The 18,639-nt window shown below is 42.2% G+C and overlaps 1 protein-coding gene across 18 annotated transcripts in view; it reads left to right on the top strand.

Moving 5' to 3' along the window:
* MAGI2 (membrane associated guanylate kinase, WW and PDZ domain containing 2) overlaps nt 1-18,639 on the top strand; it is a 600,602-nt gene that overhangs the window by 514,519 nt on the left and 67,444 nt on the right. For 11 of the 18 annotated variants that reach the window (XM_033162889.1, XM_033162881.1, XM_033162882.1 and 8 more), the window contains 4 exons: nt 2,097-2,138; nt 6,609-6,700; nt 11,030-11,222; nt 12,452-12,538. In XM_033162889.1, the coding sequence (XP_033018780.1) occupies nt 2,097-2,138; nt 6,609-6,700; nt 11,030-11,222; nt 12,452-12,538 (414 nt within the window). The remainder of the gene's footprint in view (nt 1-2,096; nt 2,139-6,608; nt 6,701-11,029; nt 11,223-12,451; nt 12,539-18,639) is intronic. The other 7 variants (XM_033162885.1, XM_033162883.1, XM_033162894.1 and 4 more) reach the window with 3 other exon arrangements.

Here is an 18,639-nt window from a genome sequence, read left to right as displayed (position 1 = left end):
TTTGGGGGAAGCCATGGCTGTTTGAAGTGGTATGATACTGCTTTAAATGTAGAGTGCAGACGGAGCATCAGTGAGTCTTGCCTCCACCCCGACCCACTCCACTGATGGTTAAGAGCAGTTCTAGAAGCAGGGTTGTGCTGTATGCATACATCAGTATTCCAGCAGTTTGAGTGCTGTAGCTTCCCCCAGAGCATGCTGGGAATTGTAGTATGTTGAGGTTGCCGGGGAAGAGAAGCACCATTTCCAGGTTTCCTTGGTGAGAATGAAGACCCAGACTTGACCAGTTTAAGAGCCAAGCTGGAAGACATCACTGAGCTTTTTAAAAATAAAAATAAAATAGCTGGGGGAGGAGCAATTTTCATCGGGAGTACAGTACACAAAGGGAAGATTTAACTTTACCCTTCCCAGACTAAATCCTTGAAAATCGCCCCCAAAGCGAGTAAAGCATTTTTTACGAGACTAATACAGTAGAGGGGCATTTCAGCCACTGATGAAAGGGTTAAACTGTTCCTCTGTGTATAGCAGTCTTGATGAAAATCTCCGTCCACTCCACATGTCGTTATCATCATCATCACCACCAGCATAATTTTATTAAAACAATTAAAACAATGGCTCAAGGCAGCTTACATAATAATAATAATAATAATAATAATAATAATAATAATAATAATAATAAACAAATAAATAAATAGTCCCTAATGTTCTTCCATTCAGCATCATGACTAGTTTGTCCTGAATCTGCAGTGTAAGTCAAACTGAAAATCCAAGAGAAATTGATCTCTCTCTTCCACACTGGGCTAGATGTGGCCCCTCAGCAACAGTTGCTTGAGCATTGGAGATTTGTCCAAACTTGAACTGAGGGCTGTCACATATGAGATTCAGAAGTATTAATTTGTCTGTGTTCATATAATTTGGTTGTGCTGTAACTGTGCTAGCCAGAGTGCCTCCATTTCAGTGTGGTGTAGTGGTCAAGAGTGGTAGACTCGTAATCTGGGGAACTGGGTTCGTGTCTCCGCTCCTCCACATGCAGCTGCTGGGTGACCTTGGGCTAGTCACACTTCTCTGAAGTCTCTCAGCCCCACTCACCTCACAGAGTGTTTGTTGTGGGGGAGGAAGGGAAAGGAGAATGTTAGCCGCTTTGAGACTCCTTCGGGTAGTGATAAAGCGGGGTATCAAATCCAAACTCTTCTTCTTCTTCTTCCTCCACATAGCTCTTGTTTGTTCCTGGCTTTTGTTCCTCTTAACCCAGACAAGATCCCCACATATGTATGGGCAACCACGGACACTGTGTTTATGTTCAGAAGGACAAGTCTATACTTGCCTATTCTATTACTCAACCATCCAGGGATCAGGTTGTGCCCTGGGGCAGCTAATAACCAAGTTTTCCTGTAAATCTATAGTCAGTTCTATTTGTCAGTTCTATTTGGAGGGGTCTTTGGTGTTCAGTCTTCCATCACAGCTGGGGGAAAAATGAAATCCATGCTGTTCATCTCTGCAGAAGAGGTAGAAAAGAGCATGAATTTCTTATTCCTGCCATCTGCTTTTGTGACCAAGCAAGCTATAAACTGCCTGCATATTGTGAAACCTAATGAACATAGACACAACTTTGTACTTTTTATTTGCCTGACTAAAATAAAATGAGTAGATGTGTACAGGGTTGCGTTGTAAATCTTATAAATGTCCCAAAATACCCTTTAACATATACATCTCTCAAGCACCTGTCCAAGGGCAACTTCATTGAGCAGGGCAAACTTGTTTCATTTGAGGTATTTAACTTAATGCTGAAGGCTGTCATTTGAAAAGAAAGTGTGGTATTTTTTTATTTTTTATTTTTAACAACTGCGTGTTGATAACAAGCAACTGACATATCATTGAATTGAAGTTACTTCTTAATTTGCCCTGTTTTCAAAGAATGTATCCATACAGATGTGCTTCAGCTAAAACCAGACACAATAACGTGAGAAAAGTATGTTCAAAGATTAAATAAATAAATAAAAAGAGTTTGCTATTTCATACTGAAGCAGAAAAAGCAGAACTGCGTATTTACGTGTCTAGACAAATTTATTTCACCTTTAATTCCACATTTTCCTATTCAGAGCAAGTGCCGCCCAGGACTGGTTTTCGAATGGATTCCTCTGGCAAGTATTCCTCTGCCTTCATTGTGCTAACATAACAATTGTCCATTGCATGTCCTAGTGACTGTGCTTATTTTAATCATGGCTCGGGGGTCGGGTAAATCATGAGTGCCGAATCATCCTTCTGTGTTCTTTTTCTCCTTTAAAAAGACAAAGACTTTTCATCTAATAAATACCCATTATGAGATGGAGCAGGTGTTCCTTTAAAAAAAATAATCTCAAAAACATATGTGGAAACATGTGGCCATGTTTATGATCATTAGGCTAATAAGCTTAATAACTTATCAAAGTCCAGAGGATTTGTGTTCACATTAATTGACATTTAGGCTTTCACAATAATATAGGCTGCCCTGCCTAAGGAAATGGTGGGATAGAAGGAGAGGTGGATCCTGTTCTATAACTATCATCCTTGTATGTAATTTTAATTTTTTAATTTTTATTATTTCTTTTAAAAGTAGCCCTTCACTTCCATGCCATAATGGTATCATTAGCAGATGGCAGGCCGGGGCATAACTTCTCAACTGACCTCCAGTTAGTCAGGTCACTGCAGCTTACCAGGACAGAGAGTGGGAAGGGCAAGGCAGCGAGGTTGGTGGGGTGCAAATGCATCAGCAGAGCCAATCCAGTGCCCCTTCAGGTGCATTTGCACTGCACCAACCTGGCCTCTCCCTCTCTCCCTCCCAGTAAGCAGCAGCAATGCAAATGACCAGAGTTCAGGTAAACACCAGTGCCCCACCAGTGTGCGCTGATGGGCTTGGCATTATGACGAAATACATGGGCATATGGATAAGTTCACAGAACAACACAACCCCCTGATCTGACAAACCGAAAGGGTGAAGTGGTGCTGTCTCTATGCGTGGCTCTGCTTGGCTCCTTTGGGCTCCACCAGCAGAAGCTGAAAGCATGGGAAGTGAAAGCTATAGCTACCAGCAGGAAACTATCAAAACGTGGTGCTTCTGGGATACAGTGGGACGCAGGAAGGATGGAGTTGGCCTGGGCCAAGGATCTGCTGTGTCCTAAGCTGGTTCAGCAACCAGCAGTGTGCACAAACCAGTGGGTGCAGCAAACCATGGGTTGAAACTGTCTCCGCTTTCCCCCCTGGCTTGTGTGCGCAGCAGGACTGCTGGGTGAAGTGGTGGCTCCCTTTGTCATCTTCAAAGAATGCATACAATGGAGGGCAGTATGTTCAGTGGTGGAGCTTCATGCTCCGGCACCGGGGGCGGGGCTGGCGTGCGCTCTGGGGGCAGGAACCCTATCGGGATCCCGCTGCCCAGGGCACCCTGCCCCCTATGCCCCAGCCCCACCCCCTATGCCCCAGCCTTCCTACGCCAGTGAGTATGTTGTTATGGTAATGAAGGCTACTACTCTTTTTTCATCCAGCAGGACTAGTGATATAGTTAACAGCTGGGCCTCCCTGCTGGAAAGAGGGGCATTTCTTGAATTTCTGCATGCTATGGAACTGTTAATGGAAGGTTCATGAGGCTGCCCAAAGTTCACAAACCTAACCTAAGCCTCCAGGTTGGCCTTCACGGTATTTTTAATTCTCCCCCTCCTACTTTTCTACAGTGTTTGCTCTTTAGCTGAATTGAAAACATTGGATTGGATGCAAAGGTTCCCTTTCCCTAAAGGAAGAAGCTTCCTCTAGTGGATCCAATTCACTGCGTTTCCAAAAAACATTTGCATTGGAATTCTACTTCTCCCTCCTTGACATTTTGTCTCTCGGGCAAAGATAAAGGGAAAAGTCTCCTCTTGTTGCCACTTCCTATTATTTAACATTGGTGACCAGTGGGCTGTTTGCTTTACAAAGCACAGTCTCTGCCTAGAGGGCTTATTGTACTCGGATGTTTTGGTTTGGTTTCCGGGAAAACTGAATAAACATGGGCACCATTCCTTTTCATGAAGCTCTCTATTTATTTTCATTACACTGCAGACAAGATTCAAGTACAGAAATACATAATACAGCGTTTCTAGCTTAAGCCAGTGTGAAAGGTTAATCCCCCTGAAACATTTGTGAGGCCTCAATTCATAAAATACAACTTTCTACATTTATCAACAATAAATTGTTAAGAACGCATAGTGAAAAATTCAGCTTGAAAAACGGTAGAGTATGCATATTCACAGCCCATATTGGATCCTGCTGTTATTTATTCATTTGTTCCCCCCCCCCCAAAAAAAGCCAATCGCTTCAATTATTACTAAATAACCCAGTATTTATTTTGCTGAAACATATTTCTGAGTAGCTCCGAAGCATTACTTTGGGGACATTCCATAGCAAATCAATGAACATGGGTTGAATTATTAATAGTTATGGATTTTACTACTGTATACATGTTGACTTTTTAAAAGAATTTTCAAATTATTTTCTTTGGGGCATATTCTGACCGTGTCCAACCTGCTATGCTACAATAGTTTCATATAGGAATTGCAAAAGAGCCCTACTAACACAAATATCCCAGGAATAATTCTGCTAGTTCCAAAGCGTAAGGATGTTCTTTAAACACACACACACACATTTTACTATTGTGGGGGGAGTGGAATGTATAGAGAGCCACCAATCGCTGCTGTTTAGAAAAAGGGAAGTTTTTCATTCCTGGGACAACCTCCTTCCTCTAGACCAGGGTGGTCCAACATGTTGCCATCCCAAAGCCAGGCAACCAAAGTGCTGGGCTTCCTCCTGTGCAAAGCTTATTTATCACTTTCCCAGCTTTGGGAAGGAGATGGGAGAGCTTTGCACCTCCTCAAAGCCCGGCACCTCGCTTAGCCGGCTTTGGGAAGGCAGTACAGGGGCTGGTGGGGGCGTACAATTTTGGACTTGCTCCCCCCCCCCAATACAGTATATATATATATCCCTAAATCCCTGCTATCTTCATTACAGATAAAACTATTCACCCTTTAGAAGATTTCAAATGCATTTCAGGTAACCTTACAATAATCTAGGTTCAAAGTAAACATGACAGTGGCAGGTCTGTGTCCGTCCAGATAAATAATAATAATAATAATAATAATAATAATAATAAATAATAATAATAATGGATACAGGTGGGTAGCCATGTTGGTCTGCCATAGTCGAAACAAAATAGAAAATTCATTCCAGTAGCACCTTAGAGACCAACTGAGTTTGTTCTTGGTATGAGCTTTCGTGTGCATGCACACTTCTTCAGATACAAATACCCCTCACCACTCCCTCACTATATTTAAGGATCTGGTGACTTCTGTTTCAGTGTATCTGAAGAAGTGTGCATGCACACGAAAGCTCATACCAAGAACAAACTCAGTTGGTCTCTAAGGTGCTACTGGAAAGAATTTTCTATTTTGTTTCGAATAATAATAATAATATTGTTATTATTATTTTAAAAAATTATACTACATTTCATCACAGGGTGGTACTGCAGTCACAGAAAAAGCTGGCTGCTCTAGCGAGGTGTGCCCCACCCTTCTCCTGCCCACAGCTTCCTTCCCTGATACGGGAGCTTCAGAGCACACATTTATTAGCCTGTTTTGCTGTTAAAAATCAGAACTGCTCTATATGTTATATGGGCAGAGCCAGGTTTAAACCTATATAACTGTCAACATCACAGCTAATCTGTCCCTCAGCCTCAGTTTTTACAGGTGGCACTAATGACAGTGATCATGAGCGTTCAGAGCAGGGGTTCTTCAAAATTGGTATTTTCAGTGACAGGGCTCGAAAGTTTTTGCAGCAGGTTTCTCGTGCTACAAAATCTCCCTGGTTTTAAAGAATGCGTTTCCATCAAAGAACAAATGACAAGTTGAAATTGGTTTATGGAGTTCACTGCCACAGGCTGGCTTGCTCAAGTGCCTTTCAAAGAGGAACAGACCAAATCAAGGAGAGTCAGTCAATGGCTACTTGTCATGAGGACTATATGCAGATTCCATGTTTGGAGTTCCTTTGGGGTGAAGAGGGCCGCTGAGCTCACTTCCTGCTTGTGGGCCTCCCAAAGGCATCTGGCTGGCAACTGCATGAAGCAGGATGCTAAACTAGATGGACCACTGCTGTGATCTAGCAAAACTTCTTGTATGTTCTTAAGGCATTCCTTATGGTGGGAAAATATTGGGAAAGGAGTGGCAGGAAGTCATATGTGCATGATTAAAAATGTTTACGCCACTCCTCAGACATCAGGGTAAACCCACTTATTTCTAAATAGAGAATTTCTCATTGGAAGGAGGAAAACGCAATGTGCCTCTTAGAAATACTCTTATTCATATTCAGAATGCAGAGCAGTTTATGTGTAGCAGTCAATTTTCCTTGTGGCATTTGATTTGATAGTTCCATCTTCAAGTACCTGTGTTTCCTTCCTGTCTGTATTCAACACACTCCGTCTTGTTTCTGTTTGCATCGGCTCTGGTGGGACTGTCATGTATCATTTAATGATCTAAACACTGGGCAGCTAGGTTTTTTGTAGAAAGAAACTCAAAGCGTTTTACACCTAAAAATGACGTCTTATTTTATACCAGGTCCAGATTACAAGGAGTTGGATGTTCATCTTCGGAGAATGGAATCTGGATTTGGCTTCAGAATCCTTGGAGGAGATGAACCCGGACAGCCCGTGAGTTGTTTCTTTTGACTTTATAGCTTCAGCATCTTTGCTATCTGTCAGAAAAATATCACTTTGTATAATGGTCATATTGGAATGGCACTTTTTCTTGTTCAGACATTGAAAAAGACAGGACTCTCGAGCTATCAGCGTCTCCATCTAAAATCTGTCATTGTGAATCAGTCTGTATTAAGTTGCCAGGAGTATATTCTCCAGCCTTTTACACAGTTCATTTTTCTGTGACATCTTTCAATTACTGACTTACATGACTTCTGCAGATGGTCAGGGACTTGCTTTTACAACAGCAAAACAACATTCAAACTTAGTGGGAACAAACAAATGTCATGCTTTGAGAGACGCAGCACTGAGAAACGTTTGCTGGAAAAATACAGTAATTTTGAGATTTGAAACTGCCCACTGTTTATATTGTACATTCTTGAGAAAATGTAACAGACATCCCGAAATGAGACATATTGCTTTCTGAAGTACACACAGTAGTGACTTCCATTAGTCATATACTGGAAGATTGCGGTATCAAAATAGAAACGTTCCCATGATAGTTCTCCTCAGCCATGACAAGCTTAAGGACTTGTGACTTTTAGTACATCACGCATAGAAAAAGAAGTAGTAATCATTTTATTTTACATATTCTGGATGTATTTTTAGCCCTTCAGCATCCCAGTGTACAGTAAAGAATCTTAGAATACGGCTTTAAATATTATTGAATGCAGATAGGACAGGAAACGAACATTTTTGGTGGCTTCTGGATTTTGTATTTTTTTGTACTGGCCAAAATAGACCTCAAAAATCTTTCCCTTCCCCCCGCCTTCTATGGTGAGAAGCACAAGCTGTCTCAGCATAAAACACTTGTGCAACTGACTGTGGAAGAAAGACATTGTGGTCATAGATTGCAATGCATGCTACATTAAACATGGGGCTTCCGGCAACAATGACAAATATATCTATGACAACTTACATGTCTTCTGACATCATAGCATTTTGAATGTACAGACATCACTGATGGCTGGTGGGATGGGACAAAACACACAACGCTGAGATATCCAGATATGGGCCAGTTGCTTTCCATTCGTAGAAGTTTTATATACAAGAATTATGATGTGGCTACAGGAAAGTGGGGTTTCTGTCTGGTGCTTGTAGAATTGGTCTGTGGTTATTTTTAGTCCTTTAAATTCTTTTGTATATTTTGTATTGTTGTGTTGCTGTTTTGATGCCTTTGTATATTTTGAAATGCAGTGCAACTTCTTTGGTGTTGTTAAGTCACTTCAAGGCTCTTTGCAGTAGATGCGTAACAAATGAAATTATAATAATCATCATTATCCAAAAAAGACGGTGGTAGATCCAATTTTGTCTAGAAGTCAGAGATCGAGGTTGTAATGTCCCTGCTAGATTGCCTTGCCCTTGCCCTTGCCCATAAAATCACAGTGCATTCTAGCCAGTTTTGCAACCATAAAATCGCTGAAAACCAAAAATAAAAATAAAAATGTTGGAGTTATATCAGGGTTACATAGCAATCAAACAGGTTGGTGCTAATGTTAGAATCAGAATGGTGGAAGCTATTTACACTGTCCTATTGTCAGGGTCATGATTCATGACAAGTGCGTTGGTAAATGCTGGATTCATAGGAAACTTTTACACAAAATGGGGCAATGGTGCTCTTTCTATCACACACACATGTGGGGATAACCAACGTCTGGGACAGCCAGTAATTCCCGGAGTGCCTGCTCCCACTGGCCGTGAACGGGTAATTTACGTTGGTTATGATGCTGAAGGTCGTGAGATTGTTGTCTGGAGTTCCGAAGGTTTCTTTGGAGTCACGAAGGCTCCTCTGGAGTTACGAAGGCTTGAGGTTCCAAAAGGGAAAAAGATGAAGGAGGTGGCCAAAACTAAGCGACCAAATAAAACTTAGAAATAAAATGAAATAAGAGACTGCAGTCAATGGTGGAGTTGCGCGTTCCCAGCTACTGCTCTGTGTGGCTTAGTTTTCCTTTCGCTTTCTCTCTCTTGGTTTGTCTCGCACAGTTGTTCTCTCTTGGCTTGTCTCGCGCACTCTACACACCGCTACAGAGAGCAGGGGCTTTTTATTAGTAAACTGAACAACGTCATAACATCATCAATAACCAATCACAACACTGTATCTGGGTGAGTTTCCGGGCGGGAAACTTCCCTCCGACTGTTACCAAAGGCTTTTTTGGCGCGCTTTGCCTCAAGCGCGGAGGGATCCAGGCAGCAAACCTCTGCCGGATCTCCTTGCCTTCCACGCATAGCGCGGAAGGTTACCAAACGGCAAGGTGCAGGAGCACCTGAAAACGTATTCCCACACACACACACACACACACACACTATAATCTACCATACAAGATCTAGCCAAAAGGATAATTTGATAATCTAAGCAATACATAATTCACTGGAAGTTAGTAAGAATTTGCGAGAAGTGTTGTATCCAAACTCTTGGGTTTGGATTGTGCTGTTATTCTGTTTACAAACCAAAATATAAAATTAGAATTTGATCAATCCCAGACTTATTGAATCAAGGCACTCCAGAGAAAGCAATAGGGAAGAGGAGGGTGGGATGTTCAGGCACAAGTCTCTTAATTGGTGTAATAAACAACATCTGCCCTGGCCCTTGGTGAATTTATGATAATATTTCTTTTTGGCATGTTCGTGGTAATGATGTCTGAATGCTGGCATGTGGCTGTAATTGGATAGATTCAGTATGATTTTAAGAGGAAGCCATAAAATCCAATATTGCAATTGGAGACAGAGAATGGTTGCATGATTTGGAAACACACAAAGTTTTGCACTAGCACATGAAAGAAAAGAAGAGAAGAGAAATTAAATTAAATTAAATTAAATGTGAAAACTGGCTTGGACACAACTTTATTCCAACCAGCTGCTTAACTTTTCAATCATGTAAGGCCTGAGAGATGCTGGAGAAGCTTTTTGTTTTGTTCTTCTTCTCTGAGCTCAGGAGAAAGCCTTTATTTCTCTCTTTTTTAATATTTATCGTTTTCAAAAAAAAAGTATTGAATTTTTCAGCATGGGGTGGAGGAATTAAATCTTTTGCTTGTTTGTTGCTTTTGTGGTGATTGCCTTAGGGTGCACAATTGAACTGAAGCCACCTTTTCATAAAGAAACCTTTGAAGGGTGGAGATATATAAAAATTTCAGCTAGTTTTAAGTTAGCATTCTGATCCTAAATGGCTGCGCTAGTACATTTCCCCATGATGAAGCTTAATATTGCTGCAGCATATTGGTTCTCCCCAGGCTAAGAACCTATTGACTAATATATTTGCTAATGGCTGTTTCACCCATGCATGTACCTCTTTCAGTGCCTTATCACTAGATGTCTTCACTTAATGACTGACTTGCACATGGTGGCTCTCAAAACGAAGGACCTTACTAGTACTTTTCCCCCTCTTATGCAAACACACAAGCTGTGTGTGTGGTGCAAGTGAGGAACCATAGCAACTTCCATGATGCTATAATGTTAAGTTCCTGTAATAAAATGGCAGAGGTACCTAGCTATGGCTTGACTGCTTTAGATTCCCAGCTCACATGTTATATGGTTCATTCAAGCCTGAATGTATTGCGCAAATCAGCTCTGAAATACCAAAGAGTTTCAAAGCAGTTTTCAAAACGTTCATTTCCCCTCTACAGGGACCAGCCACTTCTTTGATAGCACAAATCCCCAATCAACATTGTACAACAAGAAATCTATTATCGCATTAAAATGCCAAGAGATGTGCAAAGTGGACAGGATCAAGCCACTGTAATTGTCTTATCACAGAGTCTGTTCAATAGGTTTTGCAGTGACCCACCATCACAAAGAATGGTATTTATCTAAGGGACAGGGGAGACAGGGTTTTGAAAGTCTAATCTTTAGATATTGTGTATTAATCCCCTTTAACAGCCAAACACATAGCCTTACCCTGAAACCTTTGTGCCTGCAGTGTCCTTAATGATTATACTTTTCTTAATTTCATGATCACACACACACATGAAATGTATTTTCTAAGAAGAAAGTGAGCCAGCGCTGTAATTCTTAAAATATTCATTGCTGTTTGGGTTATTAATCTCATTACTCCTTTAGGAAAAAGTGTAACATTAATTACTACTAATTGCTACTGTAATTGGAAAGGATATGGGGCATTTCTCATAGGCTTATCTGAGCGCTGGCATATTGGCAGCAGCATCTTGGACACCACTCTGCAACAGAGAAAAGTTTTGCCTACGCATCACCAGAAAGTGTTGGAGATTTCTTTGCTGCCTTGCCCTTTGGATTTATGCTTGTAACACTCCTCCCCCCCCCCCCATTACTTAGATTTTAATTGGAGCAGTAATTGCCATGGGCTCAGCCGACAGAGATGGCCGCCTACATCCTGGTGATGAGTTGGTCTTCGTCGATGGAATTCCAGTGGCTGGCAAAACTCACCGATACGTGATTGACCTCATGCATAACGCAGCTCGAAATGGGCAAGTGAATCTAACTGTGAGAAGAAAGGTGCTATCCACAGGTATGTTCAACAGAAGGGAAACCAAATATCTTTCAGAATTGGGATGCAACTTAGGACAAATCATACATAAAATGTTCGGGGGGGGCATTAATATTCAGAGAGATGTTGCTTTTAAAAGAAATCAGATAAAATGTTTGTTTTTCAGCTTCCCCTTACAATGTTCCTGACACAAATGCTAAAGTATGTTGGTTATTTTACAGAGACTAGGAAAGTAGAACTGGCATAGAACTGTACTAGTCATGAGTCACTCTGTTCCATATTCCTTTTTCTATTGGCTCTATGTTCTTCCCACCATCACCTCACATGCCGTCCTCCTGCTAATTCAACTGTCCTGTTAACAGCCATTGTGTGACCCACAGACTGCAGGCAAATGAAATAAGCGTCAAGATTGTTAGGTCTCCAGGGCAAGAAGTGATTTCATGAGTTTTCAGCTCATACCCATTCATTAGGAGCACAATGTAAAAGCCTTTTAGCACAAACCAAACAGCAACAGCTAGAAATAGGGCAGCTGACTTGTCTCTTTTAACCAGTCGGCATTATACTAAAATCTAAACCATAGATACAGAATTATTTCACTCTTAAGACATTTAAGGAGTCATCAGAGTGGTTTTGTTTTTCTAGATATAGATAACCCAAAGATGAGGCCTTAACTCACAGTTTTCATCTGGAGTGTCTTTCTATGAGTCTGTTCACTTCTCTGCAATGTTGCCATATGTGGATTTGTGCAGGACATCTCAAAGCCTACTGCCTGTGGGCCATTTCAGACAGGACACAGAAACAAATACTACTGTCAACAGGGAGCTGAAGGCAATCCTGCACTCTGATAAGAATACCAATAGGTTTCTTGTGTTTTCAAAAACTGGTTTGACACATTCACATTTTACATTTTTAGGTGTACACTTAGAAAAAGGTAATGTGTGAAGAGGAGGCCATATCTGGGATACGTTTGTCACAAGTGCACTCAACTGAGCAATTGGAATAAGCAGATATGACTTTAAACCCCTTTCTGTCTACTCCTTCCCATTCAGTAAAGAACTCATTCTACCCTGTTTACCTAGCTAGTTGCCTTCCATTCCTACACATTGTAGCTGATCAAAACCTCATATTTCCAACCCCATCTCATTCTTCACAGTGTCATCTTCTTCTTTGGCACAGTCCTATGTCCCATTGTTAGCCGTATTGCAGTCATTCCACTAAGGAGACTGATGTTCTTCTGTTGACCATTATAGACTCCTGGAGTCAGAAAAATTCTCTCCAGCCTGGTGCAACGCCCCCTAGCAGCTCCCCAAACCTTAGGAAAATGGCCAATAGCCAAGGTAACACACAGCACCTGATGATTAATTCCTTGAGGAAATTAATTATGCTTCTGCTTGTGGGGGTGACCACTTTTATTTGTTGCTGGTCCTTGCTGCTAATTGCATGTCTGGAACTTTCAGCTGAAGGAACTTCTTCTGGTCTGGAACTTGTAGCTGAATATTCTTTTTGGTGGCAAATATCAATCCCGTATTGAGTAACAGGAACCTATCTTCAGAAAAACAATTTGAATAGGCTATTAGCAAACTTTTCAGCATGTTTGAGAGAGACAGTAAGCAAAAATCCTCCCGTAAAGCTACGGAGGGGTGGTGAAAGGATTTTGTGTGTGGGCGAATTTTGGAGAGGGATCTTTAACTTACAACTAAGTGAGGTGGACAAGTTTATTTTATTTATTATCTTATATTTCACTTCTTTTCAATTTATTTATTTATTGTTTCATTTCGTATTTTGCTTTGCTTTGTTTTTAGAAACCATTTTTAAGTGCTAAGAGTGGCTTGGTTCCCAGCCTGAGTGCGTGGCTGCCACTCACTTTGGAGATGGCTAAGGTGAACATGCCCACTGGATGATGTTGCATTGTTGCTGTGGGATTGTATGGGAAAAGGATGGCTGCCTCCATAGGCAATAAGCAAAAGAATCCCCGCTCGTCAAAGTAAATGATATTCATGCACATTCCCCCAAAGTACTGGAAGTTCTCCCAGCCTAACTTTGTGGAAGACAAAGTCAGGATGTCATGCCCAAAGTTTGAGGTGAAGAGTCAGGTTGTTGACAGCCTTTATAACAGAATATTAGTACCAGTGCTTTTTTCTGGGGGGGACACATGGGTACACATACCCCTAAACATATTGTGAATCTAAGTTTGACCTCCTTGAGGAGCAGTATTTCAATATGAGTAGGAAAATGAGAGTACCCCTAAACATTTTTTTTTTCAGAAAAAAGCACTGGTTTTAGGACAAAACTAAGAGAGAAACCCTGACAGTCACACAGCATGCCATCATTACCAGACTGCCCATGAAGCTCTAAGCAGATGGACCCACACATGCACAGACCCACACACCCATTTCCAGCACTCTGCTATTTTTAGTTTGTGCCTCAGCCATTCCCTCCCAGGTGGCTCAGGTTTGTGGGCTGAAACCACTGTTGCCACACAGCTCTGTCATGGTATCATTATAGTACAAAACGCCAGACCATTTCTCTAATTGACTGTGCGCTCTGGAATGTAGTATCCACTCACTAAGTTCATACGGCAAGGGGGGTGGACACTTTGGTAAGCTCCAGCTTGAGAATGAGAACTTCTAGCAGATGAGTGGGCCATGCTGAATCTTCACCAGCTTCTGGCTATAGCCCCAGCGAGCAAGCATATCATGGAGGTGATGGGTTTGAGAGCCACATCCCCAATGTATAGCTGCTATTAGGAAAGATAAGCAAAGTCTCCTCCATAATCTTCACTGCCCCATGCCTCCACACCCCAAAAAACCTAAAACAGGCCTGAGGAAGCACTCTTGAAAGAGCAAAAACCTACTTGGAGGGAAGACAGCCAGTGTTTCATGGCTGGGTAATAGCTGTCCCCAAATCTCAAGTACTTTCGAAGCTCTTGAGAATGAATACGGCATAGAAAACTGCAAGAATGGGAGGGATCTAATAAAGTCCAGTCATGAAACAACCACACAGGGAAAAAGTATGTTTGAGCTTGTTCATTCTGAGAGCATTTAATATTTAAATAGATTTAAAGAGCCATAATACCTTCAGAACTTAAAAAAAAATGAGGAAGAGAAATGCCAGGTATTGAAACTTGATGAGGAAAGAGTGACATTCCAATGTATAGAAGGACTAAAATGCTAGTCTTTGTGGAGAGCATACCCAATCTTTAACTCTCCCTCCCATGGACAGATCTTTCAGAATAGACGGATATCCAATAGCAATATAAAATCTGCTCTACCTGGTTTATCATTCTTTCCTGTACTTAATGGGAATCTGTTACATTCATTTATAGCTGAGGCAGCACTTGGTAATTCTGTGGGGTAAGATAATTTTCTTTCTGTTGCACCCGCAGTGACATAAACCGCATTCAGGCTTCTAAAACATGACAGCCAGAAAATGAGATCTTTCTTGTCACTGACTATGGCATTTAGCTGCAGCTCCGGTTCAATAACTTTGGGAGATTTTCAATTCTAACGTGGCGGCATAATGATTGTTTGTTTTCCTTCCGTCTCCCTTGCGCTAATCACTTCGTTTCAAAGTTGCACAAGGACTGCTAGAGGACATGCTAACCTGCCTGGGAAAAGAGAGACTTACCCTTGATTCAGAGAAACCAAACTTGATTTTGCACTTTGAAGATTTTGCTTGATATGTTGTGATGTGTGTGACAGAGAGAAAGCTAATCAGCGATTTTGTAATATGCCTCTTTATCAGTTGGAGGGGGGGGGAATACAGATTTGATTTTATCTGAAATTAAAGCATTCCAAATATGGACCCATTATCTGTTTTATGAGTGGAAGCCAGCTTGCGGCTACAATCCTATACACACTTTCCTGGGAATAAGCCTCACTGAATTCATGTGAATTCATGCATAGGGTATGAAAAGCATCATTATATTGTTTAATCTAGGGGTCACCAACCTTTTTGGACCAGTGGACAGAATTTTGAGAGAGAGTCAAAAAGGTCATGGGGGATGGGGGGGTGACATAACACCCAGTGTGTTGTAGTGGTTAAGAGCGGTAGACTCGTGTGGTGTAGTGGTTAAGAGCGGCAGACTCGTGTGGTGTAGTGGTTAAGAGCGGCAGACTCGTGTGGTGTAGTGGTTAAGAGCGGCAGACTCGTGTGGTGTAGTGGTTAAGAGCAGCAGACTCGTGTGGTGTAGTGGTTAAGAGCGGCAGACTCGTAATCTGGGGAACCGGGTTCGCGTCTCCGCTCCTCCACATGCAGCTGCTGGGTGACCTTGGGCTAGTCACGCTTCTTTGAAGTCTCTCAGCCCCACTCACCTCACAGAGTGTTTGTTGTGGGGGAGGAAGGGAAAGGAGAATGTTAGCCGCTTTGAGACTCCTTCGGGTAGTGAAAAGCGGGATATCAAATCCAAACTCATCTTCTTCTTCTTCTATGAGAGAGAGAGAGAGAGAGAGACCCCTGGCATTATTATGCTTGCCATGGGGTGTCAGCTGTGTCTTGTTGCTACTGTTTGTAGAGATCACACAATATTGATTTTACACACAGAGAGAGGTACTGGTTGCTGTCTAATAGCCACAGGGAACATTTATCAGTACCAGGGAAGATATACAAGATAGCTACGCCACACTCACTCTCATTTCACATAAATTTATCAGAAAGTACCTGTACGTTTTGCCCCATAACTTATATTCTAGGAGGGCTAGAGAAATACTTTTTAAAGAAAAAGAAAAAGCTCAGCATCTGGAGCACCTGCCCAGCAGTGCCAATCAGTCTTGCTGGGTTGGCAACCTCTGGTTTAATCACTAGTTGTGCTAGAATTACCAAGAGTTTTTAATGTCCATTCTGTTCTTGTTGAAGAGAGACAATCACGTTTTTGTCCAGCTTTCCTGTAAGACTGCACTGTCAACTTCGCATATTCAAAGCTAGCAGGGCGAGGCACAAGGGAGGCTCTGTGGCAGGCATAGGCAAACTCGGCCCTCCAGATGTTTTGGGAATACAACTCCCACCATCCCTAGCTAACAGGACCAGTGGCCAGGGATGATGGGAGTTGTAGTCCCAAAACATCTGGAGGGATGAGTTTGCCTATGCCTGCTCTATGGCTTCCTGATTGCTTACCTGGATGCGGACGAGTACAGGGTGCCCTCCAGATTCAGTCCCAGGAAGCATGGCCAATGGTCAGGAACATCTGGAGGGTACTATGTTGGCCCATATAAGAATGCTTTATAGAACTGACCAGGGAGGAGAAAGGATCATAGTCTAAAATTCTTCTGTGGCTGGTAGCTCTGAGTGTTCATAGTGAACCAACCTCCCTCTTGCTGGTACCATTTTCATTTTAGCACCTGGAATGAGTTATGCTGCATTGTGTTCAGTAGCTCTTGAAGGTAAAGTGTAAAGGGACCCCTGACAGTTAGGTCCACTCGCGGATGACACTGGGGTTGTGGCGCTCATCTCGCTTTACTGGCCGAGGGAGCTGGCATACAGCTTCCGGGTCATGTGGCCAGCATGACTAAGCCGTTCTGGCGAACCAGAGCAGCGCACGGAAATGCTGTTTACCTTCCCACCGGAGTGGTACCTATTTATCTACTTGCACTTTGACGTGCTTTCAAACTGCTAGGTTGGCAGTAGCTGGGACCGAGCAACGGGAGCTCACCCCGTTGCGGGGATTCGAACCGCCGACCTTCTGATCGGCAAGCCCTAGGCTCTGTGGTTTAGACCACAGCACCACCCACGTCTCTTACTGTATTATTAATCTACAATAAAGGATCTGCCAGAGAAATAGAGCAGTGTTTTGTCCAAAGTTCACATTTTATTTTTTTACTTTTTGCTGACCACCAAAGATATAAATACAATACTACTTCTATCCTTATACGTTCTCTGCATTTGTATGTATATAAAGTATATGGAGTATTGTAGAATTTTAGAGCTGGAAGGGGCCCTGAAGATCATCTAGTCCAACCCCTTGCAAGGCAGGAATATGCAGCTGCCCCATATGGGGATCGAACCTACGACCTTGGTGTTATCAGCCCCATGCTCTTAACCAGTTGAGAGAAGGCTGGTCCATGATGTAAGTGAAGCTAATGATTCTAGTTCTGTGTAAAAGGACAGGTTTTCTTTTTGTAAGACAACCTATATTTGATAACAGGTTCTTATTTGGGATTAATCTTCCCTGAATTAATCCCTCTAGTCCACAAACATCTTTTGAATAGGCTGTTCTCTTTTTAAAAGGGAAGTCAAGCAATTAATCCCCATTACTCTGTTGGTTGCCTGCTTAAATTTTTCTAGTTTGAAGGCAAATACCTTAATATTGAATTAAATGTTGAATTAGACGTATTTAATAGACATAACTTATATGCAGAATTCATCATGCGAAAGGCTGGGCTGGATGAATCCCAAACCGGAATTAAGATTGCCGGAAAAAATATCAACAACCTCAGATATGCTGATGATACTACCCTGATGGCAGAAAGTGAGGAGGAATTAAAGAACCTTTTAATGAGGGTGAAAGAGGAGAGCGCTAAATACGGTCTGAAGCTCAACATCAAAAAAACTAAGATCATGGCCACTGGTCCCATCACCTCCTGGCAAATAGAAGGGGAAGAAATGGAGGCAGTGAGAGATTTCACTTTCTTGGGTTCCATGATCACTGCAGATGGTGACAGCAGTCACGAAATTAGAAGACGCCTGCTTCTTGGGAGAAAAGCAATGACAAACCTAGACAACATCTTAAAAAGCAAAGACATCACCTTGCCGACAAAGGTCCGTATAGTTAAAGCTATGGTTTTCCCAGTAGTAATGTATGGAAGTGAGAGCTGGACCATAAAGAAGGCTGATCGCCGAAGAATTGATGCTTTTGAATTATGGTGCTGGAGGAGACTCTTGAGAGTCCCATGGACTGCAAGAAGATCAAACCTATCCATTCTCAAAGAAATCAGCCCTGAGTGCTCACTAGAAGGACAGATCCTGAAGTTGAGGCTCCAGTACTTTGGCCACCTCATGAGAAGAGAAGACTCCCTAGAAAAGACCCTGATGTTGGGAAAGATGGAGGGCACAAGGAGAAGGGGACGACAGAGGATGAGATGGTTGGACAGTGTTCTCGAAGCTACTAACATGAGTTTGGCCAAACTGCGGGAGGCAGTGAAGGATAGGCGTGCCTGGCGTGCTCTGGTCCATGGGGTCACGAAGAGTCGGACACGACTGAACGACTGAACAACAACAACAAATAGACATAGATAGATAAAAGAAATGTCTGATTCATTTCCTTGGAATTCAACACCCATTATTAGTAATGATATAATTTTATATAGCATTATTAATGTGCTATCAGTGTACAGCATGTGCACAACATAAGCAACCCACCCCCACAGAATATAGTTTTAGTCTCTCACTGGGGGGAGCAGAGGTGCTGTGCGTGGCAGCAGTTGTGGAATCGCTTACACAATTC

The sequence above is a fragment of the Lacerta agilis genome, chromosome 10 (genome assembly GCF_009819535.1).
Source record: "Lacerta agilis isolate rLacAgi1 chromosome 10, rLacAgi1.pri, whole genome shotgun sequence".
In the NCBI taxonomy this organism is placed as follows: Eukaryota; Metazoa; Chordata; class Lepidosauria; order Squamata; family Lacertidae; genus Lacerta; species Lacerta agilis.
The sequence above is the reverse complement of the archived record's forward strand: the minus strand, read 5'-3'. Positions and strand labels throughout refer to the sequence as shown.